The 26,554-nt window shown below is 37.3% G+C and overlaps 1 protein-coding gene and 1 pseudogene across 1 annotated transcript in view; one reads left to right on the top strand and one right to left on the bottom strand.

The window, feature by feature from the left end:
* TBC1D5 (TBC1 domain family member 5) overlaps positions 1–26,554 on the top strand; it is a 373,122-nt gene that overhangs the window by 312,998 nt on the left and 33,570 nt on the right. Inside the window, exon 17 of the mRNA XM_023527949.1 lies at positions 12,976–13,139. Coding sequence (XP_023383717.1) covers positions 12,976–13,139 — 164 coding nt within the window. The remainder of the gene's footprint in view (positions 1–12,975; positions 13,140–26,554) is intronic.
* On the bottom strand, positions 1,459–1,577 carry LOC111736633 (annotated as a pseudogene).

The following is a 26,554-nucleotide window of genomic DNA, read 5'->3' as shown; positions in this document are numbered from 1 at the left end:
TCCTTGTGGATGACCCTATACTGGTCACCCTGGTTGTTATTGAGAAAGGATAGTCTTAAAGCAGAGCAAATAGTTCCATTGTGCTCTGTATGATTATTTTAAGAAGGCAGAGAAATACATTATATATAAAATTTTGGGAAGCATCAATTAGCTAGGAAATGCATTTTTGTGGAACACTTATTCCAAAAGACATTGAATAAATTAGTTGTTTGGAGACTAATAACAAGGTCAGAATTTACCCTTTACTTTCAAGAAACCTCATTCCATTTTTCTTTAATTTTAGATCACAGTTACTATAGCCCACCTGGCACAGCCTTTACTAGGAGAGCAGGGTGGCACAGCTTTGCCCAGCATGGGCTCTGGAGTTCGGTTTGAATCCTGCCTCCACCACTGCCTTGCTGGATGACGTAGGGAGATAACTTACCCTTCTAACTGTAAAGAGAGAAAAAGAACAGCTGCTTCAAAGGTGGTTGTAAAAAGTTTCCAAAACACCCATCCCATAGTAAGGGCTTGAGGGTGCTGTCTGCTCAGGTAGTAGTTTTCAAAATCAAATTATGAAGGAGCCAACTCAACACCTCTATCTTTTCTTTTCTCAATAATTACTTCCAGTGTCCCAAAACCATATGCTTGCATGCAAGCACTAGATCCAACAGTGTTTCACCTCTGAGGTCAGGGTAGGGCAGGTCTATTCCATGGGCTTCTAGTACAACCTGCTTCCATTCGCTCTTTCGTGGCACCAAGATGTGTGTTTTTAAGGAGCAGACATCAGCCCTCTTGCTGTCTATCGCTCAAGTCTGCGAAGTAACAAAAAGTTACCAGATGGGGGCCAGGTGCCTCTTGTTTTCTCCTGGGTCACTGTATAAAGTCAAAGTGATCTTCTTTCTGCGGCCCCGGTACTGGGCTTCCCAGGCTTTTCCATTTCTGCTTTTCTGAGCTCTGCCTCCGCACCAACAGCCCCCAGATATCGTAGCCGCTCGAACATTCGCTTTTGGGTGTCCTGTGTCCAGCTCCCTCACCTGGTCTCAGGTTTGCATGGGTTCTGCCTATCTACTTAGGAGCATATTCCACCCCTGTTCCTATTTCCCGTCGAGTTGAATGAGAGAAAAGTCATGAAAGTATTATTCATTTATTAGTAGAAGCTTACTAATTTTTTCCCCTTCTTTCTTTCCTCTCCCTTAGCCATACTGTAGTCAGGGCTCCTCTGACGCCTATGAAGCTCATGCAGTCAGCTTGGGCTCTTGACAAATAACCTCCACTGATATGCAGCACGTGGGACACAAAACTTTTAAAGTTTCAGAGAGGGAAAGAGAATAAAGAAATAAAGAAAAGACTTACTATACCTAGACACGGCCACATCTAGTCCAAATAGCACCTTTCTGCACTTTAGAAAAAGGTACTCCTTTTGTGTAGATGCAGCTCACACCAAGGCACATATCTCTTTTTTATTTTTTTTTCTTATGCCTATAGCACCTGGTATTCCTAGGTGGTCTCCTATCCAAGAACTAACCAGGCTCGACCTTGCTTAGCTTCCGAGATAAGACGGGATCGGGCACGTTCAGGGTGGTTTGGCCATAGACTAGGGCACACATCTTAACAAGCAGAACAAGCCTAGATTTCAGCTGCTCCACTAGGCAGCCTTATGTCTGGCATATACGGTGGTCCTATGCCTAGAGCCAGTGAGATGACATTTGTGGGACATCCCTGAGAAGTGCAACAAAAGAGGACTAGCAAATCCATATAACCCAGAATACCGCCTATTAAACTACCTGCTCTAGATTTGGAGGTCACCACTAGTTTAGTAATGGTCCGTGTCTCCCGAATGCTAAGCACATTCTGGGCACCACACTGAGCCCTTATGTACATTATCCACCTAGGATTCACAGCATGTGTGAAGTCGATGCCTCACTTGCAGGTGAGAACCAAAGCTTATGGAGAGTCAATGACTTACTTGTTCACAGCCCCCCAACTAGATATCAGCTGAGCACAGATTGAAGCCTAGGTGTATCTGACCCTGCAGGTATTGGTTTGAGGACTTCTGCCTTTAAACATCTCCCAAACCTACTACCACAGCCTTAGTTTAAACCCTTATAATCCCTTATGTGGGCCAGCACAGGAGATGCCCTATTTACCCAAGCTCCTGAAATCCTCATGCTACTTTCTTGCTTAAAATGTATAGTAATTTCCATCATCTACTGACAGGGTAGCCTGAGAACAAGGCACTCTTCCCCATCTAGCTGGCCCTATTAGCAGAGCCTCACCTACCCTCTCTCCTTCCTTCCCCCAGGGCTGGACAACCAAGACAGAGGGAAAATGAGCTCCTGTTTTGGATACCAGCAACTTTTCATGCTCCCCTCACCCCCTCCAAAAAAAAAAACATTGAAATAATCACCAAATGAAAAAGAAGCATTCTGTTGGACTTAATCTTAATTTACACTGGTATTGGTGTTGTTTTTCAATTACATATGGGTGGCATGAAGCTCCAAAGCAGTAAATCATGCTCCAGTTGAGTTAGGTGTTCTCAGTAGTCCAACTGCCTTGGTAAATACTGTGATCTCTGCCCAAAATGACCCTCCTTGAGCCAACATCACCACCACCCATCCACCCTACAATTTTTAAGACTTAGCTCTTGAGTCAAGATTAGATAAACTCTCCTTTGTGCTTCCAGAATACTGTCGTTTCTACTTTGTGTTTGCTTTTATTACCTGAGATTATAGGTTAGTGTATGTACAAGTCTGTTTTTCCCTTGTACAGTTATTTTGGGAGCTTCTTAAGAGCTCCTGTTGTGTGTCCCCCCATCCTCAGTGCTGGATAGAGTTTCTGTAGGCATTTCATTAGGTCAATCTTGCTTGCTGCTGTTTAGTTAGGAATGAGATGTGCATGCCTGAGGCAGCTTAAGACTTGGTTTATATTTAGTATATTTAAGAATGCTTTGCAATATAAAATAATTTTTAATTAATTGCCTTGGGTCAGGATTTCTGAGAAATAAACTGTAAGACAGAGTTTTATGAGTGGGAAGTTTGGGGGCGAGTGCCCTCAAACTCAGCACTTAGGGAGTGAAAGGAGCAGCGCTGAGCCGAGGGAGGCGTCGAACTGCCTTGCAGTTGCCATTGGAACCTCTGGGGCTCGGATGGCCCTTCGGAGGCAGGGAGCCAGCCCTTATCCTCTGTCAGTCCAAACCAGTCACTGGATTGGAGCTAATCCGGCGAAGGGGCATGACCTTGGGCAAAGCAGCTCTTCAGCTGAGGGCAGCTTCCAGAGAGGAACTCATGGGAGCCGCCTACAGCCAATACTCCGAGCAGCTGGGGAATAAGTGCCTGGGTCCTGAAGAGGAGACCTGGGCAGGGCACCACTGCAGTATATTTAACAGTGTACCTCTAAGAACAGGCTTTAGTTTTAGTGCAACAAAAGAAATGATTAATATAGAGCTTCAGAACCGCTACGCAGTTTACGGGCTACACGCTTGTTGTGAATACCGACTTGTCAGCTCAGAAGTGTCCGGGTGAGACCCGGGTGATGGAATGTCTCAGCCATTTATGAAAAGGGCCAGGCAGTATGATAGCCCTTTCTTCTTTCTCAAGGCAAGGCTATTCCTGGTGCCGAAGCTTTTCTTACAGATCTCCAGAGGAAATATTCCATCATCCCCTCTGGGAACATGTCTGGTGACTCCATTTTCTTAAGGTCTAAACGTTTATGTTCCCAAAGGGCACAGAAATGTTAGTAAGCTAAATTCTGTAATTGAAAGGAAATATGTTTTGTACAGAGTTTTTACGTGAGATATTGGCCAAGAACTTGTTGATCCTACTACTAATTTGGAATTTGATAATTCAGAGATAAGTTCTGATAAAAGCTGACCTTAATGTTATCTCTGAAAAGGCAGTTTGCTAAGCAGAATAATAGTTACAAGAGAAATTTGCAGATTTGTTCCTCATGGGAACAAACTACTTTCAAATTTGTTTGAGATTGTATACTTATTCTCACACGGTTAATAATTGATAAGCTAATTAGGCATTAAAGTGGGCATTCTAAAAATTAGATGCATCATTACCTTATTTTGTTAAGATAGTTACTTAAATGCATGTTGTGGCGGGGGGGAAATTTGGAAATTTAGACTGTTCATTGGCTTATACCTGTGCTGTCCCATATGGTATCCTTTAGCTACATGTGGCTATCGAGTACTTGAAATATATACTGTGAGTAAAAGATATGCACTGGATTTTGAAGACCTTTTATGAAAAAAATGAATGTAAAGTACCTCAATAATTTTGATTTTTATTACATGTTAGAATGATAATAGTTGTGATATATTGGGTTAAATAAAGTAATTATAATTAATTTCACTTTACTTTTTAAATACAGATACTAGAAAATTATAAATTATATATGTGGCTCACATTATATTTCCACTGAGCAGTGCTAATATATATATAGTCCTCTTCAGATATTCCAAACTGAACATCAGCAGACCTTTATTGTAGACCTACTACAGCCCACCCATAATGCTAGCTTTTCTGAAAAAGTAAACCTAATAATGACCACAGCCTCTGCTTTAGTGAAATCTGGTCTTTGGGATACAAGCAGGAGCACCTGTAATTGAATACAAGAGACCCAATCATCAGCTTTCTGTTTGTAGAAAAAGCCATCTCAAAAAATATGTGTGTGTGTGTGTGTGTCCTAAATATATATATAAATAAAAATTAGGTGCATGGGCCTATTCCCTAAATCTGGTTGGTTGGTTGGTTGGTTTTCTTCATTGCCATTTTGAATTAATAGCTCCTTGGAGTCACTCCTTGTAATACAGAAATGAAATAATATATGTTGGCATAGTCTTTAAGTTTGGACAAGTCTTATAATATTGCTAGCCATATATATAACCATATGTCCTTGGGCAAGTTCACTAAACTCCATAAGCCTCAGTTTTTTTATACATAACTACCTCACAGAGTCATTAGGATTAAATAAGATAATATGTGTAAAGGTTCATATATATCCATGGACTAATATTTTGCAAATATCACATTGTTGTAGTGTATTTTAATTTTCTGATTTCTTCTTTGGGTAGACAGACTAGGGAAGTATATATGTGAAAAAAATGAATAGTACTCAGCTATAGTACAGATAAAATCTAGAATCAAAGAAAAGGTTTGATTCTAGATTTTAAAAGGATCTTATTATAATTTCAACGTGGAAACAGTTGATTTATAAAAACTGGGATAGCTTTTTAAGATTTTTTTCTTCAATAATGTTATAATTTCTTTTAAATGGAAATTTTCCCAACAGGTTTGATAGAACTTTACTTATATATTGCGACTATTAGAAAGGGTCTCCCCACCTCATTTCAGAAGTATTCAAGACAACTAAAATTTTACAAGATTTGGTATATATAACTGCACACAACTATTTTTTTCATTTTGGAAGAACTGGAAAACTGTTATAATAGTCCACAAAATTCTGACTTTTTCCAGGAGTATAAAAAAATGTAAATATTTTGACCTGGCATTTTAGATTAACTCAGAATTTGAACTGTAATATCAAATATTGAATCTAAAGATCATAAATAGATTATAATAATCAAAGGAGTAATAAAAACAATTTCCCATTTTCTTAACAGTTCTGTAGGTCAGAAGTCTGATATAGATCTAACCAAGCTAAAACCAAGGTGTCAGGAGGCTCTAGGGGAGAATCATTTGTGCTATTGGCAGAATTCAATTCTTTGCGACTATAGGACCATGGTATTTCTTTATTTCTTTGCTGGCTGTCAGCTAATGACCATTCCCAGCTTCTAGAGGATGCCATATTGGCTCAAGGCCCTCTTCTCCATCTTCAAAGCCAGCAATGTTAGGTCAAGTCCCTCTCATGCTTCAACTGTGTTCTTTTTCTTCTTTAGTCATATCTCTGACTCATTCTTCTGCCTTCCTACTCCTATTTAAAGACTTATATGTTTATATGAGCCCACCTAGGATATTCTTCTTGTCTCAGGGTTCTTAACCTTAATCATACCTGCAAAGTCTCATGTGCCGTGTAAGGTAACATACTCACATGCTCTGGAAATTAAGGGCATAGGCATTATTCTGCCTGCCTCATAAATGGCTTTTGGGGAGAAGATATGAATTCTCAAATTGACCCAAGCAGAAATAGAAAACCTTAATAGTGGCATGCACATAGGAAAAAATCCAATAAGCCGTCATAGTAATGCCTTAAAAAGTAATGCATTTTGAAGGGACAGATAAATTCAAAGGATAATAATTTTTTCACTTCATTTTGTGAAAGAGCCATGTTCTTGCAAATAAAAATGCTTTGGCTTCCTAAATTTATCTTTTCTGTGGACTTTGAAAAGCACTTTGAAACTCAAAGCTGAGCAGACATTCCTTTTGTTTTAGTTCTGTCTTCCACCACCCCAGGGAAATTAAAGCTGCTCAAGGAGTACAGTTCCAAGGAGCAATGAAAAACTATTCATAAAAGAGAAAAGGAAAACCTAAGTTTATAATAAATACTTAAATTTTTTCCCACTGCATCATCTTGGGGGTAAGAAATGCCTTCCTAAGCAAGACCATAAAAACAAAAACCATAAAGGAAAATATAGACATGTACACACACACAGGGCTGAGTTCCAGAATTTAGGAGGAACTCCCTAAGTCAGTTTTAAAAATAAAACGAGCAAGACAATTCACCTAGGACTTTAAGATGACCTATATAAATAGGTTGAAAGATAATCAGCCTCGCTAGTTATCAGGAAACTTCATACTAACACAGTGAAGTTCTCCATCCATCAAATTAACCAAATAAAAAATAGATGAATATATAAAGATGTAATATATCATGTTGTATTTACACTCATGCATGAATACATACACATGTATGTATGTTAAAATACTAGGAGAAAGCAATTTGGAATCCTTTATGTAAATTTAAAATGCACTTACATTTAGACATAGCAGTTTCATTTATATAAATTTACCTAACAGAACTAACTAACTGTTTGTACCTAAAGATGTACCTCTTTAAAGTTTTAATTATCATTTTGTTTATAAAGAAAAAATTTTGGAAAAATTCTAAATGTCTTTTTAGGAATGCTACAATTTTTTTTTCTTCATAGCCATTAAAAAGAGTGAGGCAGATTTTTATATATGAGAAAGACAAATTTCCAAGACCAAGTTCAGTCCAAAAAGCAAGTCACAGAGGGAAGCATTTTTGGAATGACAGAGTAAGGACCTCTGACAATCTATTTCTCCATAAAAGCAACAAGATCAGTGACAGAGATTCAAAATCGACTTTTTCAGAACTCTGGAAATTAATCAAAGGATTAGAAAGAACTATTTGAGAAGAATGTCTTCAATTAACAATGGCTGGATCTCAGTGAGAAAAGCATACCCTATCACTCCCCAGCTCTGCCGTAGCCTTTAATAACCAGCAGCCTTACAACTACTGGAGGAAAAAGAGTGGATCTGGAGCACCCTACAAGTCCCATCCCCAGTAAATTGTAGCTATTTGACTGTCTAGCAGCTCTCCAGAAAAACTGCATTCATTGGGCTTGTCTTTATTTGACCTTGTTCAGAACTCACTAAGGGAGAAACCCTATCCACAGGGCATCCATCAAAAATATTAGTGGCAATTATTTAACATCACAGCTGCCCAAGGCAGAAATGGAGCAAACACGAGGCTAACCAAATACTTAACAGGAAAATCAGAGGTTAGCAAAAAACTTAAAAGGAAAATCTGAGGAATCAGATGTCCATAGTAATCTTCAAAAAGCTCCAGTATATTCTTGGAATTATAGAAGGCCACACACATGCAGGATCATGCACATGGCCAGGAAAGATTTGGGAAGGGTGTAATCTCTCAACTCTGGATGAACTCGAGGCTCTGTCTGCATAGGCAGGAATGAAGGCTAAAGCAGTATTGTAAACTGCCTGCTGGAACATTGAAGGCATGCTCCAACACACACACACAGCCCCCAGCAAAGACTTAAAGACTTTTTCATTCAAAGCATTTAAAGAAAAGAAATCTCTCTTAACTGACCACTAGGTTAACCAAACAGAGACTTCAGTGGCCAGAGACCACAAAGAATATAGACTTAACTAAAATTAGTTTAGGGAAATCACTAAAAAAAGCAACAAATGAGAAAAATAGATCCAGGGGATAAAATAGGATCTAATTTCCAGAGCTGCCACATTATTTTATTAAAATGTCCAGTTAAAAAAAAAAAAAATGTTTGCGACATACAAAGTAACAGGAAAATGTAAAGTTGGCTCAAATACAGGGGAAAAAAGCAGTCAATACAAACTGCCTCTGTGGAAGCTGAACCTACAAGAGACTTTAAATCAGGTATTATAAATATCTTTTAAAAGCTAAAGGAAATTGTCTAAAGAACTAAAGGAATGTATGAGACAAGTGTCTCATAAAATAGTATTAATAAAGGGTAGGGATTTTTTGAAGAACCAAAGAGGTATTCTGGAGTTGAAAATTACAATAACTGAAATTTAAAATTCACAACAGAGGTTCAGTAACAGATTCAAGCTGACAGAAGATCAGAACTTAGAGATATGTCAGTTGATATTATCCAGTCTGAAAAAAACAAAGACAAAAGAATGAAGAAAAATGAACAGAGTCTCGAAGACTTACAGAATACCAGGAAGCATACCAACATGCAGATAATGGGAGTCAAGAAAGAGAGAGAACAGAGAGAAAGGGCCTAAAGGAATATTCGAAGAAATGCTAGCTAAAATATTCCACAGTCCCATGAAAAATATTATATATCCAAGAAGCTCAATCAACTCCAAGCAGGATAAACTCAAAGATATCTTCACTGAGACACAGCATAGTCAAACTGTTAAAAGCCAGCAATGAAGAGAGAATCTTGAAAACGGCAAGAGAAAAACAACTCATGGTATCCAAGAGAACCTCGATAGCATGAACAGCTGACTTCTCATCAAAACCATGGAGGCCAGAAAGCAGTAGGATGATATATTTAAAGTGAATTTTTTTGAAAAAGACTATCAATGAATAATTCTATATCTAGTAAAATTATCCTTCAAAAAGAAAGGAAAAATTAAGACAGTCACAAACAAAAAGCAGAATTCACTGCTAGCAAATCTGCCCTACAAGACATAGTAAAGGGAGTCCTTCAGGCTGAAATGAAAAGACACTAGAAATTAATTCAAATACACACAAAGAAAAAGAGCACTGATAAAGATAACTATGTAAGTAACTATAAAAGACAACATAAATATATTTTGCTTATATCTTATATTAGTAAGATGGCAGTGCTATCGAAATTGATCAACATATTCATCGCAATCTCTATCAGAATCCCATATGTCTTTTGGGAGAAACTGACATACTGATCCTAAAATTCATATAGAAATGCAAAGCACCCCTAATAGCCAAAACAACGTTGAAAGATAACAAAGTTCGAGAATTCATACTCTTTAATTTCAAAACTTACTGTATAGTTATAGAATCACGACTGTGATGTTGGCATAAAGATAGGCATGTATAAATGGAACAGAGTTGAAAGCATAGAAATAAACCCTTCTATTTATGGTAAATTAATTTTAAACAAGGGTGCCAAGACCATTCAATGTGAGAAGAATAGTCTTTTCTACAAATAGTGCTGGGAAAACTGGATATCCACAAAAGAATGAAGTTGAACTACTTCACGCTATAAAAAAATTAGAATAGACTATAGACTTAAGTACAAAAGTTAAAACTATACCACTCTTAAAAGTAAACATAGGAGTAAATCTTTATAACCTGGAGTTAGGCAATGGTTTCTTAGATATACTGACAACACAAGCAACTAAAGGAAAAGTAGATAATTGGGACTTTATCAAAATTAAAAACTTCGGCTTCATAGGACATCACTATGAAAGTGAAAAGGCAATGCAGAGAATGGGAGAGGTTTTTTTATAAATCATATATTTGAAAAAAAGACTTGTACCCAGAATATATGAAAAATTCTTACAGCTCAACAATAAAAAGACAAATAACCCAATATTAAAAATAGGCAAAAGATTTGAATAGACATGTCTCCGAAGAAAATATACAGATGTCTAATAAGCACATGAAAAGGTGCTCCACATCATTAGTCATTTGCTTTGGGAAACTGCAATAAAAATCACGAGATACCACTTAACACTCACTAGGATGGCTAAAGTAAACAGCCAATAAGTTGACAAGGATGTCAAGAAACTGGAACCCTCATACAGTGCTGATAGAAATATAAAATGATGTAGCCACTTTCAAAATCAGTTTGGCAGTTTCTCAAAATGTTACGCACAGACTTACCATATTGACCCAGCAATGCCACCCCTAGATATTAACCCAAGAGAAATGAAAACATACATCCACATAAAAATTTATACACAAATGTTCATAGCAACATCATTCATAATAACCAAGAAATGGATACAAGCTGAATGTTCACCAACTGATGAGTAGATAAACAAAATGTATATACAATAGAATATTATATGGCTATAAAAGGAATGAAGTTCTGACGCCTGCTTTAGCATGAATATACCTTAAAAACATGGCACCAACTGAAAAGCCAGTCATAGTATATCACATATTGTATCATTCTATTTATATGACATGTCCAGAAAAGGCCAGTTCATAGAGACGAAAAGTGGGTTTATGGTCATGAGGAAGGGAGCATTGGGAGTAACTGCTAATGGGCACAAGATTTCTTTGGGGGGTGACAAAAATGTTCTAAAATTAGATGGTAGTGGTTGAGAATCTCTATGAATATACTAAAAACCACTGAATTATACACTTTTAAAGGGTGAATTTTATGGTATGTGAATTATATCAAGCTGTTTTACAAAGGCAGTTGTCACATTTAATTTATTTACAGTGAGACTATATTTACTTATTGGTAATATAATTTTTAAAAAAGAAAATAAATTAATAGGTAGTTCCTGAGGTCTTTTTCAGCTCCAACATACCAGGACCATATACCGTGGAGATCTTCTAGGCCTTGGGACCTGTTCTCCCCTCACAATCCCTGACCTCAGGGGCACTCCTACTGTCCTTCAGGGGTCAGCAACAATGTCCTCAATTGCAAGTTGAGAAGGAGTTAGAAGTACAAAAGGTTCATTGAGGAATAACAACTGTGAAAGGAAAAGAGGAAGAAATAGAACTCGGAAGGGGGATGCGGTCAGACTGCGATGCAGACCTCGCAGAAGGCTCTATAAACAAGAAACTCCGCAGCCAAGATTTCTTCTTAGAAGAGTCCTGTGTTGGGTGGAAATGGGCAGGCCCTTTCCTGCCCGTCACTAGCTGGGAGTTAAATGTGAAAACTGACTTTATCAAAAATAACTTTCTTGAGATAAAATTCATATACTATAAAATTTATCTTTTAAAGTATGTAATTCAATGGTTTTTAGTATATTATCAGAGAAATGTTCATTTGTCACCACTATCTAACTTTAGAACATTTGGGGTTAAGCTCGACTCCTCTTTTTATCTCATACCCCTAATATATATTCATGAGGAAATCTGGTCAGTTTTGTCTAGAATCTGACCACTTTTCATTGCCAAGGTATGATCAGTCTGCTTACTTGGAGTTTTCCAGTGGCAAAAATTGATTTCCCTGTTTTTGTTTTTGCTATCTCCCACTCCCTAATTCTATTCTCAACATAGCATCCAGAGTGATCCTTTAAAAGTAAGTCAAATCGCGTCACTTCTCTGCTCATATCCTCTAGTGGCTCTCAATGGCTTCGCTTCTCAGAGTAAATGTAATCAAAATCATCTACAAACTCCTACCTGACTGACCCCTGCTCTCAGACCTCATCTCCTTCTCCGCCCACTCCCCGCTCCCGGCTCAGTCTTAGTTTTAGTCACTCTGGCCGCCTTGCTGTTCTTCAGAAACACAAAGGTTCTGCTTGAGGCCTTTGTACTGCTGTTCCTTCCTATTATCTGTAAAGCTGTTATTTCCCCTTCTTTAAGGTTTTGCTCAAATGTCATGCACCTCAATTCTTAGTGACACCTTCCTCTGACAAGTCCCCCTTTACTAACTTTTCTCCACAGTACTTACTACCATCTAATATCATGTGGATTTTACCAATGTGCTTGTCTGTACCCCTCACTAGGAAGTAAGCTCCTTGAAGGGTGAGGATTTTGACAGTGGTTTTAGTTTCCATCTGTCTCCCTGCACCCATGGTGTCTGGCACTTACATTAAGGCCTTTGGTTCCTAGTGGTCGAATGAAGAAATGCATGCACACCATGTTATTTTACCAGGTCCTCAAGTCCCCCTAACATTTATGGGAGTGACTCAGTTGTGAAAGTGAGAGCTGCATGGGTCTGGCTGCAGCTAATCCTCTGAACCCGTCTTCTACACAAGGCTACCCTCTCAAAAAACCTACTAGCGTCCTTGTTCCTGTCTAAGGAAATTTTATGGCTCCAGAACCTCTCAGTGAAAAAAGCACTTCCGGAGGTCCAGACACAAACACTCTTAATACAGGTACCTGTTTAGAAAGAGGCCCTGTGAACCAGCACCTTGTCCTCATTTCCAGGTGCTTCTGCCATAGGCTGGGGGTAGCTATGTATCCGTTCTGCAATTAATGAAAAGGAGAGAGACTCTTGAAAAACTGGTGAAGGATTTTGATTTTTTAATATTAGTAATATAATGTGCAGTACAATAATTTCCAATTTTCATTATTAAGGATGATCTTATTACTGAGGGTCCAGTCTTTTACCTGTGATATCTAAAAATTGGATTTTTTAGTTTTTTCATGCGTACAACACTTCAACTATTGTAGTATAAATTACATGTAGAAAATTATGGCAGTGCTTCATTGTTTTACAGAATTGGCAGGTATTCTGATTCATAAAAAATGCATGCATTTTAATACTCCACAGTGTCATCATATTGACAGTGTGAACAAAGAAGTATATTTGATCATTTATTAAAAGCAGTAGTTTCAGTAGCTTAGTGAGTCTGGCGTTTCATTGTTGCTACTTAATTTTTCTTACAGGACAAAATTCTAAAAACATCAGTTCATCTCCAAGCATTGAGAGTTTGCCTGGAGGAAGAGAATTCACTGGTTCCCCACCTTCGTCTGCTACTAAAAAGGATTCCTTTTTTAGCAATATCTCCCGTTCCCGCTCACACAGCAAAACTATGGGCAGAAAAGAATCTGTAAGTATTTAAAGATGGTTTTCTTTTAATCTTTCATTTTCTTCTAAAGTCATTCATTCCCTAAAGCTTTTTATAAAACTCTTAAAATTTTTACAGACCAAATTTACAGACTAAAATGAATTATTCATCAAAAATAATTTTATTAAAATTTTAAGGAATATTTTAAGGCTATGGTCTGTATTACACTGGGAGAGGAAAAAAGCATCAATTTAAAATAATTTGAATCCAAATCTCAGTCTTTTCCTCTACAAATGCCCTTTTGTCAAAGCCTGTGATTTTTTCTAAAATATAGCAAATAGCATTATACCAAATAATAGATTAAGATACAAACAAGCTGAAAAATACCGAACTATTTTTTTCAGTTTTAAGTATTTCTTAAAAATTAAAAATAATTATTTTACCACTGTTTTAAAAAGTTATACAAATTACATTTAAATTATGATATATTTGGTAGTTGCTCTCTAAGATCCTTTGTAACATCATTCAAAAGAACATATCTAAAGCATATCAAAACTTTAAAAACCTGGTTGTGTGCGAAATTTTTTTAAGCCAACTTCACAAATAATAAAATGCTTAGCCACATTTTATAGCTAGTTTAACGCCTAATACTCTACTAGAAGAAATCATCTGCCCACTGGAAGAGGATGCAGATTTAAGATGTTACAGAAAGTGATCTAGCTGTTGCTGAAATAGTCTTAAATTAGAAAAAAATATATATGTAAAACCTTTGAGGGATAATTATTTATGGTCCATAGAGTGGGTAACAGCATGCTGTCTGTCTTTGTGACTGTGTATATCCCAGGGCAAGACACACAGCTTCCTGGTGTTTCAACCACCTCGTGCAAATTAAACAATATGCTTTGCTCTCTGAAGATAGGAGTTCACTACATACTCTCTCGGGGTCTCTTTCAATGTGTAGGGACTGTGATTCTTTAATTTGTAGAAGAGCAGAATAGAACTTTAATTTAAAGATGGCAGCTTTAATGCCAGCAGTTAGCTTTGTTCCCTCCTAAACTCCACTCCAGGAACAGTTAGAGTAGTTAAAGATAAACCCTTAAGGAATAAGAAAACAGGAGAAAAGACAACAGCAACAAACTTTTGTTACTTGGAAAGCAGATGTTAAGTGCTAACTAATTTAGCAGCCTAAGAAAGCTGAACACCAAGTCAGCAGTAGGTAGAAACCAAGAAGCAACTTGATTAGATTATAAAATCCTCTGGAAGCTCAGGAACTGGCAGAGGGGTGAAGGTGGAACTGAAGACATGAGGTTTCGTCAGAAGTCTCTTCACAAAGCAATTAGATTCTTTTCTCCACTCTGGAAGAGGACCAAAGGTTTAATTCTCTGGAAAGTACAAAACAGAATGTCTCTGAGAGTTATGAGAGAGATAAGGCACATGCAACTATGGACTACCTGACTGGAAAAGGGATGATGAATATATTTTACTACTGAATTTGAGATCCCTAGGCCTTACCCAAGTTACTTCCCAGAATAGCAGTGTATATATCCCTCCTGGCTGCAAGAGTTTTCTCTAAGCAAAAACCACACACACACCACCACCACCACCCCACCCCCCAACCTTAGGGGTTCTCCAGGGAAACAGCCAGTTTTACGATGAACCCAACCATCACAGCCCCATCTAAGCACAGAGCCTTCACTTAACCCCTAGTTCACACTATTTTATGTGAGTAAGAGAATAGGGAAAGACAGACAAAAATAAATTTTTTAAAAGTATCATTTATGTCCTGCTACTTCCATGTGAGCATCTGAGACACAGTAATTAAGCAATAATAACTCAGATTGAGCTTTGGCCATACTATATACTTGTGGTCAGAAAATAGCGAATAATGATATTAGCATGAAATACCTCATTTTGAAAATATCATTCTTTCGAAATTTATTTTCTTAATAGCTATTTAGGTGAAAACTATTTTGACATCAAAATAGTAAAATGCTATTTTAAAAAAAGGGAAGAACAACTAGAAGGAAGCAAGTCTATGCAAGAGAATGATTCAGAAAAAATAAACATTCAGAAAAAAACAAAAGCTATTAGAAAGTTTTGGTACAGCCGCTATGGAAAACAGTATGGAGGCTTCTCAAAAAGTTAAAAATGGATATACCTTTTGACCCAGCAATTGCAATTCTGGGTATTTATCCAAAGAAAACCAAAACAATAATTCATAAAAATCTATGCACACCAATTTTCATGGCAGCACACTTTACAATAGCCAAGATATGGAAGCAACCTAGATGCCCATCAACAGACAATTGGATAAAGGAATTATGGTTCATATATACAATGGAATATTAGAATATCAGCCATTAGAAAAAATGAAATCCTACCATTTGCAACGACATGGATGGACTTAGAGTTTACTATGCTGAGTGAAATAAGTCAGACAGAGAAAGATAAATACCATATGATTTCACTTATATACGGTATCTAGGGAACAAAAAGAACAAACTAATCAAAAACAGACTCACAAATATAGTGGACAGTTTGGTGACGGACAGAGAGAAGGGGGATTGGGGGAGTGGGAGAATGGGGTAAAGGATTAAAGAAGTACGAATTAGTAGTTGATAGTTTGGCATGAGGATGGGGAGCACAGCAGAGGGAATGCAGTTAGCATTAATATGATGGCTAAGTGGAGGCCCAGAGAGGGAGGGAGCAATTGGGGGAATCATTATGTGAACAATATAGATGTCTAACCAATGCACTGTATACTTGAAACTAATTTAAATAAATAAATTTATTTTAAAAAATATGGTATCTAAAATGTAAAACTCAATAGAAGAGTTTGGAAGATAAAGTTGAGGCTATCTCCCCAGAAAATAAAATACAGACAGAAATGGAAGGTAAGAAAGAAAAATATAAGAAAATTAGAGAACCAACCCAGAAAGTATAAACTCTAAAAAACAGGAGTTACAGAAAGAGAACAAGGAAAATGAAAGGAAGGAAATGGTCATAAATATAATTCAATAAAGTTTTCTACTAACGAAAGACCTAAGTTTTCAGACTGAAAAAGTCTGTAGAATGTCCTACCCAAGCAAATACAAACACACACCCAGATACATCACTGGAAAAGTTCAGAACTCTGAGAACCAAGAGATATCCTACAAACTTGTGGAATTGGGGGAAAAGAGAGGTTTTCAATGAAGGATCAATAATTAGCATAGCTGTAAATTTCCCATAGCAAAACCAGAAACAGGACAATGGAGGAATGCCTTCAGAGTTCTGAGAGAAAATTACTTCCAACCTAAATTCAACACCTAGCCAAACTAATTAAGTGTGAGGATAGAATAAAGCCATTTTTAGACATTCAAGATTCAAAAAAATTATTTGCATGTACCCATACTCAGAATCCACTGGATGATCTGCTCTACAAAAATAATAAAGACATACACTAAGGATGAGGAATATATGAAAACAAGTAAATTATCCAGAGCAAGACAAAATTATTCCCCAGAATGATAATGTAGGGAGACCCCAAGACTATATATAACACAGCTATTTAGCACATCCAGAGAAGCAGCCAACCCAGATTGGAGCAAGTTAGAAGGTTCCAGAAAGTTATCTCCAAAAAGATGGAATTATAAAAATGACTAATATATTTGAATGAATTAAGAAATTTATTCAACTAGAGGTTAGTCTGTGTTTAAGTTAGTGATAACTTAAGAAAAACACAGGACAGTAAAACACAGGACAATTGATAACCCCAAAGAAAAACAAAGAAGTTACAGGAAAAGAAAGGTTGTGATAAACTTTATAAGTGATCCATGACTATAATTTACATGGACATGATAATGTATCTAAAATATAAATATAAGCCTGTTGACTGTTAATCTCACCAAAATTGTGATAAAATTCATTTGAGAAGATGGGGTGTGAGAACTGGGTGTTTGCAGGTGGTGGGGAGGGAGCAAGGGCTTGTGTTCATTAGAGCTAAATCCTCATCTTCCATGAATTAGTGTATAATGCTCTAGAAAAATCAAGAAGTAGCAATATAAGCTAGAGATATAGATATGAAAAAAAAATGGGTAAAAGAGTTGAAAGTGATTACTTGTGGAGAACAGGAAGTAGAGGGTGGGGCTGTGTGAACTGTTTTTCATAACAAGCCTTGTAGACCCTTTTGACTTCAAAGTGTTACATATATAACTTAGATTAAAAATAATAACTGAAGATTACAACAAAAATAGAATGTATTGACATAATAAATTAGAAGAGGAGATGCCTGCCTGTACAAAGAACATGTCTATGAAGAACCAGAATAAGGAATAACAAATGAGAAAGGCATATGGAGAGATGTTTCATTTGCATTCTACCACATTTTGTTGGCATATGGATTAGTCTACAACACCAATTAATTACTTTTCTTTATGGTGTTACTTAAAACTGAGAAGTTGAGCAAAAATAGAAATAAAGTCTAATCCTCTACATAGACCTGCTGTGAACCAAGACACAATGCCAAATTATTATTCAAAATTTAATATATTTCCTAACTTAAAGGAGGTACATAGGCAGAAATTGTCAATGAAAGCTCATGGTTTTCCAAGTAATAGGTTAGCTTATTGTTTTATGAAATAATGTGTTATAGTCAATGCTCTTTACCAAATAATTCCCGTTTTCCCCCATTCTAGGCACTTGATAAGATTGTACCTCCTTATTCCTGAGATTTGTCAGAGCCATGTGACTGGCTCTGTCCAGTGAGTTGTGAGTGGAAGTGATATGTCTGTATTGTTAACTGCATGATCCTCCATCTCTCTCTCTCTTTCCCTCCGGCACAATGAGCAGAGCCCATCTGCCAACGCATGATAAATGCGAAGTATGAATGAGAAATAAACCTTTTTTAATTTAAGGTGAGAGTGTTGCTTATCGCGGCATGACAGAGCACAGTTGGAAAATGTTCAGGCCCACATCTGGGAATCATTCTCCCATGGAAACCATATACCACCACCTCAGTGATCCCAGTGGCGCCAGAACCTATAACTGGCACCTGTCATTACTGGCACCTGTCATCTCTGGGCCCACTTTACTTTCATTTCCAATCCAGTTTAGTGTGATACAGGGAGACGTTCCATGTCCTCAAAAAAGTTCGAGATAGTTTTTCATTAACATCATCATTAACCATCATTATCAATTTTTCACATAAGCAAGTGGCTAAAATTGAAGCAAAGACATATCTTGCTTTGGGTCCCCAGTGCCTTAAACAATACAATTTATTTCAGATTTCAAGATTCAGTTGATCTTTTAAAGTGGCCCAGGGTCAAGAAGTTGTTGATGTCTGTTTACAAAAGGATAAAACAGCGGTTGAAAAGAGACATTAAAACAAAGATAACCTAGTAATAGTTATCAACCTAAGAGTAGCTGAATCTGCTTATAATGTTTCTAATCTAGTCATTGAGAAATGATTTTCAAAATCAATTTAAGTGTGAAATATTTTCGACAAGTGTCATATATTAGGTCTCAGAACTTACTTTCTCTCAGTATTGCCTTTTTATGTATCGAAGCCTTTCTATAATCCACAGGCTATCTTTAGATGAAGTTATATCACATTTATTCCTGTTATTGTCCCTGATTTGGCCATATGATAAAAGAGTGTACAACTGAACTAAGTCTTTAATTAAGCTTGTGCCATATGTTTATAAAAGACATCATTATACTTCTTTTCTGAAATGTGAATAAACTAGTAAGTTTTCAAAATTGACCGTACCTCATTATCAGTAGTAGTATTGTTTTGAGGATTGATATTTACAATTTTCCCTCTACTTTGTTTCCCTTTTGCCTTTAGGGCTCACCTAATTCAAACCCATGTTTTAATCAAGCTTTGATTTTTTAGTCTCAAAGAGAAAATTCAAAATTTTTATACTTTTTATTATCCATGCTTTTTTTGCATGATAATGTAAATGATATCTAATGCTTAGTTTTTTAGAAATCTATTTTAGTGGGTCATTTATCTGACGGTTAAATAATTTTTAACTTGCTTTAGCACTGTTAGTCATGTTTCCGATTATTGCCAAATCATTTTCCAAGAATATCTTTGCTAAGCTTAAAGAACAGGGAAAATACTGAATATAGGAACAACTCTAAAATTGATTTGTCTATGCAAATAAGCATATCAGCCAATTAAGAGTTTGGTTTTTTTAATGTTCCCGATGAACTGCAAGGCTACTATGCTTTGTGATAATTACATACCAATCTCTAAAGATCTAGACTTATCCAAAGCTCAGAATCCCCTCTAAACCACAGGAAATCAAAATTGTCTGATTTGGAAATCCCCATATAAAACAGGTTATATAATGAGGTAAAAACCACCTCCAGGCTCACAGCACCACTGGGGGTGCTCATCCTGCATACGCTCATCATATACCATGGTCATGCCAACAGAACTTATTTTTGTAATATTCATTGATCTATCATGACATAATAACTAAAAGTGTCAAATGACTAAAAACAAGTTTGAAAGTAAAGTCATAATTACTTCTGGAAGTATGGACAACATGAACATTACCTTATCTACTTAAGGTCATGTTCTAGAAATTGGAATTTAAGACATATCTATATAGGAAACATAAAGAGAGCAGTCCCAGTGAGTGTGCTTACAATGAAATTGGAGGAGGGGGAAACACATCAAAAGTTAAGTAATAATTAAACTAAATAAAAATATAACTCATCAACATGGGAGGCAGTATATGGTTAAATGTTAAATAAGCAGTAAAGATAATACGTAATGTAGATTCAGAAGATGGACCACCATGGCTGTGTTAGTCTAGATAAGCTTCATGTGAGAGATCAGACTCGAACCACAGACACATTTCTTTCATTAAATGCAACTATTGGTTTCGCTGAACATCAAGCACCTTCCTAGGACAGATATTGAGTAGGCAGTCAACAATGCCTGTTATAGGTATTCTCTTCTCTCTCACATCCTCTGGCAGAATGTAAGATAGTTGAGATTATACCATGTTGCTTTTGGGAAAACATAAAAGAAATTATTATCTCAAATGAGGAAATTCGTTGCTTATTATTTCAAATTACAAGAGTCTTGAGATAGGCAGGTGTAGAGTTGGATAATTCATCTGTTCATTGACATCACCATCTTTCCATTCTGCCATCCTCGGTGAATTGGCTTTATCCTCAGCTCACTACAATCATTTTCTCAAGAGGGCTGCCACGGAGCCAGGTATATATCCTGTTTTTCCCTCCCCCACACACACCCTTACACCCCCACACCCACAACATCTTCTAGAGCCTACTCCCAGACCAGCCTCTGGTAACAGGAAAAGGTTTAGGGAAATCCATGACAGTGTGGATTTTTAGGCAGCTTGAGTTAGATTGGTAGTTGGAAGAGAGAAATCCAGCAGTGGCATTCCCAGTGGGCCAGAATTTACCCAGTTGTCTGGTTTTCTCTGCAGTCAATGATGCATATTTCCTAAGAACACAAAGTATGTGCAAAGTACTGATAATAATGGATTTCTGTATGGGCTTCTGCATGGAATTGAAACCTGGCATCTAGAGTTTATCTAATTATAGGATTTTTTAAAATTCATAAATATATTTATAATCTTTTATTGTTTAATCAGTAGCATCAATGACAACTGCATTAAAATACAGTGCCATTTAACATACAAATAGATATAAAAATTTAGACATCAGCAATGTTTCTAACTTCTTTAAATCGCATGGTAGGCTAAACTGAACTCAGGTATTTGAAAGATGACATTTAGTTAGTCACTCAATATTATATGAACCTTGTTCACAATCTTTTGCCAGTGCATCAGCTCAAAGGTCAGGGAAGGTGGTCTGTGTATCTTTGTAGGAATGTTCCTTCCTCCTATCTCCATCTTTTTGCCTTACAAATTCACATAATTCCATTGTAAAGAAATGTGACCATCAAAAGGAGCATCATAAAGAGCTGTTTTTGACAGTTTGTACATTACATTTTAATTTAGCTTTTGTAAACGGATTTTATAACCAACTTTTTAACATCTTTATGCTTTAATAAATTTATTTTTAACCAGAAAATCAGGGGAGCCTATAAAAGCAGAAGCACAGTAAATGGAGTTCCAAACCCGGACTATAATGCCCTTTTTAGGACAATGAAAATGGTGCCCTTAGGGGCAAATGAGGCACTTATCCCCCTCATGCTGGGTCTTCTTTCTCCATCGTTTGTCTTCATCTCTATCATCTCATAGAATACAAAGATGCCAGACTGTACCCATACTGAACACTGCCCAGGAGGCATAAGCAATGGTTTGAGAAGAGCTCAAGTGAAGCAATTAGAAATATTTAGAATCCCTGGCCAGAAATTCCTGTAGGTTTGAATCATACTAAATTAAATGTGTCATTGATAGCACTTGCATCCTTCCAATGACCTTTCTTGAAACTTGACATTTATTTAGTCTTGCAATGCCACGTTGCCTCGGGGACAGTAATCTGTGCCTCATAGTGCACATGTGCAGGACAGGGAAGGAAATGAGGGCTATGAGTTGCCCTGTGCAGATGGAGGTCAGTCAAGGCCAGAGGCCAAATTGTGGAGGCTGTTAGACTGTCTTCCTCTTTCCTCAACAGCCTCACCACCTCCCTTCTCTTACACAGCATCTTCCTGTTTTTAAATCTTCAGCCCCTAGCCTCCCATCATTTATTCTTTGAAACACTTCTGTTAACTTTTCCAGGAAGCTATATTTTCAATCCACTTGGTTCTGATTCTAGAAAGAATGGCTTTGCTCCCGTCATGGGAATTCTAGGTCTACTGAACAAAGAGGAAGATCTGTATCATACAGGTGGCCTTCACCTTGCTCTGAAACCTTAAGGCTGAGGACTCCTTTTTGGTTATTTCTCAGGCTAAAGCTGCTGTGTCCAGAGGGTCAGTCAGAGGCTTGGGCATCTTTACCATGCCTTCTTCTCTTTCCCTGAACCCTGCTGTTTCCCCTCCCAGTTTTCTACTCCAAGATGCCCACGTCTCAGGAATTCATACACATGGAAGTATTGTAGGTGGTAGGTACCGGAACTTCACACCTGAAGCTTGGGGGTAAAGGGCAGAGTTACAGGGCATTTACTCGTGAAGTTTGTGCATTTCTCGCAAGAGTCCTGCTAATGGGGCAAGTGGGCGCTAGAACCCCCTGGGCTGTTCACGAAGCAGCATGGCCAGGTCTGGGAGCTATTTGCTTGGGCATTTTTTCTCTTGCACAAAGGTAATATCCATTCCCCAAGCCCTGCATCTAAAGGAGGCAACTTTTCCTAATTAAATGCATGTTTGGAGTTGGTAAAGGCCCCATGGCAGAACTACAATTCTTGGGAAAATTCAGGACCTTTCTATTTCATGGTGGTGAAGATAAAATAAAAAACTGTGGATGGTACCAGAAAAACATGTAGCATTGACATGAAGAACTAGTAAGATGAGAAAAGAAAAATAAAAACAAAATGTATTTGGCCGTAAGAATAATACTCAGCATAATGATTTACATGGAGAGTTTACCGTTCATGCTTTATTAAGCCTCTTAATAAGCATGTCTCATTACAAATGCATGTGATTAACTTCATTGTAAGTTATATTTGTTTAGAGTTGTACACTTGGCTCATATAAGCTTGACCTTGGTCTGGGGTGCTTGTCTGCTTATGAAATACAGTTGGTCATGAGCAACTTTTTAAAAATATATGAAAAAGGCACAACCAAGACCCTTTTCAGCCCTGATATTACAATGTGGCTGAAGGATTTTAAAAGCTTTAACTATATGAGTCACCAGAAAATAACATAATTAAATTCCCAAACTTCCTTTTTATTTAAGATAACAGCAAAGCCCTCCCTTCCTCCTTTCCCTCAGAGTTGTTACCAACTTAGTACAGTTCTGTCTATAGCCTTATCATTGCCAATCAAAACATTATTTCCCAAAGTTGTTTAGGTCAGTAGATAGAAACTTTAACAGCAGTAACTCAGAATTTGATGATTATAGGAGGCCATGAACAAATTGGCTTTATGTGAAATCCTAAAAAGTAATGCACTACATTTGAAAATACAAAAGAATAAAAAAATAAAATAAAAAAAACTTTCAACTGGTAAAGCAGTTATGAAAGGGAACACTTCCCCCTGCCCCTACCCCCACCCCCACCACCTATTCATAGACCCATGACTAGACTCTGATTCCTGCCTTTCTTGGTCATATTTTCTAGTTGTTTTGTTCTCTTTCAACATTCTTATTTGGCTTTAAAGTTCTCTATCTTTCTCATTTTGCTTCTTTGGTGGACTCTTAAAGATGACCTGATCTCAGTAAATAAACCCATTCCACCCATACCTGCCCCAGCAACAGAAAGGGCCTTTCAGACCAGCATCTAGGATCACTTTCAGGTAATCACTCTGGCCTCTTGATTTTTGTCACCATTATTCTTGGAAACCATCTCAAAGTTAGGACAGAATTGTAAACAAGAGCATGAAAGTTTGCAACATTTTCCCAAATTCTTGCATATGTCCACTCAGATATCTCAAGGGTTCCCTTAGCAAGGAAATGTAAAGAACTTGCAAATTATATCACTAACCTGTCCCACATACACATATACACCCACTAGTACACAGTCCAGAACTGAAAGAGGCCTCATATTTAGAATAATGCCCCCAATCAATTTAGAATAAACGGTGAAAATGCTGCCAAGTTGCTTATTGCTTAACTTCAGGATATTCTCATTTAAGCTTATAGGCAGTTTTTTTGGTTTGAAACATATTCATGCACTCCACGTGCATCTCTTATTCATCCTGCTATAAAGATATATATTCTATAAAATATAAAAAACGATACTTTTGAAAACGAAATTGAAGAAAATAAGAATGAAGCCAGAAAAGAACTACTATGTCATAATGCTAACGTTTATGGAAATCTTAAATTCATCTCTGGACAACAAACATTCATATCATCCAGCTAGACATTGGCGAAGCTATTATCTGTTTACTGCCAGGATATGTTGTGTTGGTTGTTATTCTCAATGTCTACACTCAAAGTCACCCACCCTTAGTCTCTATTATGACCAAATTTCTTTTTTAACACCCTTGATGAAGGTCTTCAGAACTAGATTTGAAGGTTGGGCCAGCACAAGATCTTTTTCTTCAAATAAACAAGCAGGCCTAATTTTTTTTTTTTTTTTTTTGCCAGGAATTGATTTAAATTTCTGGGATGAACTAATTAAATTTAAAGACCATTTAAATGCTGGACCTTGCATTTCATTTCAATTAGACTATCACTTTTTTAGGACTTTTTACGCTGAACATAACATAAACTCTGACTCAACTGATTCAAATGATAAATTATTAACTCAAGTCCAAAAGACTTATCATCCCTGGCTGCACATTAGTATCACCTGGAGAGCTTAAAGGATACCAATAACAGAAGAACTGAATCAGAATCTCTGAAGTGGGGCCTGGACCTTGGTAATTGTTAAAACCTTCTCAAGTTCTTCACATGTGTAGTCGCAGTTTAGAACCAATAATTTAGAAGCTCAGGATTGTCTTCAAGGACCCAAGTTCTTTCCACCTCTCTGCCTTGCCCAGAACAAGTTCTTCCCTAGGTTAGAAGTGAGATAGCCACAGCAGTTCTAGGCACCAGAGTTACTCACCAACATACAGAGGAGAAAGACAACCATGTCTTCCTGGAGCATTCTCTTAAGATAGGGTTGCCATGCCCAGCATGCCCAATTAAATTTCAATAGCAAGTGAACAATAATTTTTAGTGTAAGTATGTCTCATGTGACATGGGACATATATATATACTAAAAAATTATTGTCTGAAATCCAAATTAACTGTATGTCATATGTTTCTATTTGTTAAATCTGGCACCTCTGTTCTAGAGAACCTTTGTTCTTTGTTTTTTCAAGAATCACCCACCCAAGACTACCCCTTATGTCTCATTGCCCAGAATTGCTACAGCCATCACTACAAAGGTAACGGGGTTACCGTTAAATCCATCAGGTCCAGCCTTAGCCGCACAGCTCTGGTTTAGGTCAGCTTCCCCTTGAGAGGAGGTTCATGGCTGCAGGCCTCTGTTAGGAAGGAAGACAAGAATGAATACAAGGAGCACCAGCACTCCCTCCTACAGAGTCAGAGTGTTAGCTGTAGAGAGTGCTGCCATGATCTCTAGACTAAAGCTTTTCTCCAATTACCTTTGCAGAAAAATATATAAATTTGATTGTCATGATTGTATTCATCTTCAAATAAATAGTCATCTTCAGAACAGTCAGTTGATATTTTCATTAAAAAATCACCACACTGTATGAAATCATGCATTAAAAACCACGGGGCTCGTGGGAAAGATGGGATTGGGAGACATTCAAAAACTTCATCGCTGACACATAAAACAAGGTAGGAAACTAATAAAAGTGGTAGCATGGTTCTACAAATGTTAAATGATTAAGAAGTAAGTACTACGATAATATGACCTGAAGTCTAGTTGGAAAGATTTGAAATGTTGTAGCTTGTGAGTTACCATAAAGTAAGAGAGGGAGAATGATCTGGAATCTGACAGATTGGGGTTCTGGATGCTGCCCATCACACACTGTGAACTGAGGTAGCCGGCAGAAATCTGAGGTGTGTGCATGTATGTATTTGTGTGTTCCTATAAATCTGGATTCAGCTACATGCAGTTTTCCGCATGTTTCTCGTGCGTAAAATTGTACATAAGCAAATGTAAAATTCACGTTATGCTCAATTGTTTCTTAATCTCAGAACAAATTTGCATTTTTAAAAGAAGCATTACAATAACTGACTCTACTACTCTGAGTTTGACATGCAGCTTCTGAAGTTGGTGAGCTGGGAGAATGAGGATAGAGAAAGATTATACTTTTTAAAGTATTAATGTTTTTTACATGTTAATTAGAAATTTTAGAATAAATCCATTTTGTTAATGGTCACATATATCCCAAGTATTTCATAACACCATCTTGCTGTCTGTGAACATCTGACTCAGTGTCTGACTCCCCATCAGAATTCTTCAGGGGTTAATCTGAAGATTTTAAGACCCAGCCTGCAGGGCCCTTGACGATCTCAGTCTGTCCAGCCTTTTCATCAGTCCTCCCTCCAATTCCTCCCCAACCCTTCAGGAATGAAACAACTGTTTCGGTTCCCTCAAACCGAGCATGCTGTCTCCCACCTCTGTGTTGTTTTGCTTCACTGTCTCTTCTGACCAAAATGGTTCATATGGCCACAAAACTCATAGAGTCTTCCAGTCTCAGCCCAAGCACCTTGTGTCTCATGGAGACTTCCCTGTCACCCTCTGAAAGCTGTAAGCACTTTCAGTGGGTAGCAATGGCTCCAATTAAGAGGGAGATTCCAGAGCCCCTCCCAAACCTACAGAAGCAGCATGTTGAGATGGGGCTGTCCTAGGTTTTCTGTAAATGTATCCTTTGCTTTGACTGTCGCAGAACTACTTGTATTCAGTCA

This window comes from Pteropus vampyrus, unplaced genomic scaffold (assembly GCF_000151845.1).
Source record: "Pteropus vampyrus isolate Shadow unplaced genomic scaffold, Pvam_2.0 Scaffold1, whole genome shotgun sequence".
NCBI classification, from domain to species: domain Eukaryota; kingdom Metazoa; phylum Chordata; class Mammalia; order Chiroptera; family Pteropodidae; genus Pteropus; species Pteropus vampyrus.
Note: the sequence above shows the minus strand (reverse complement) of the source record. Positions and strands in the feature narration are given on the sequence as shown.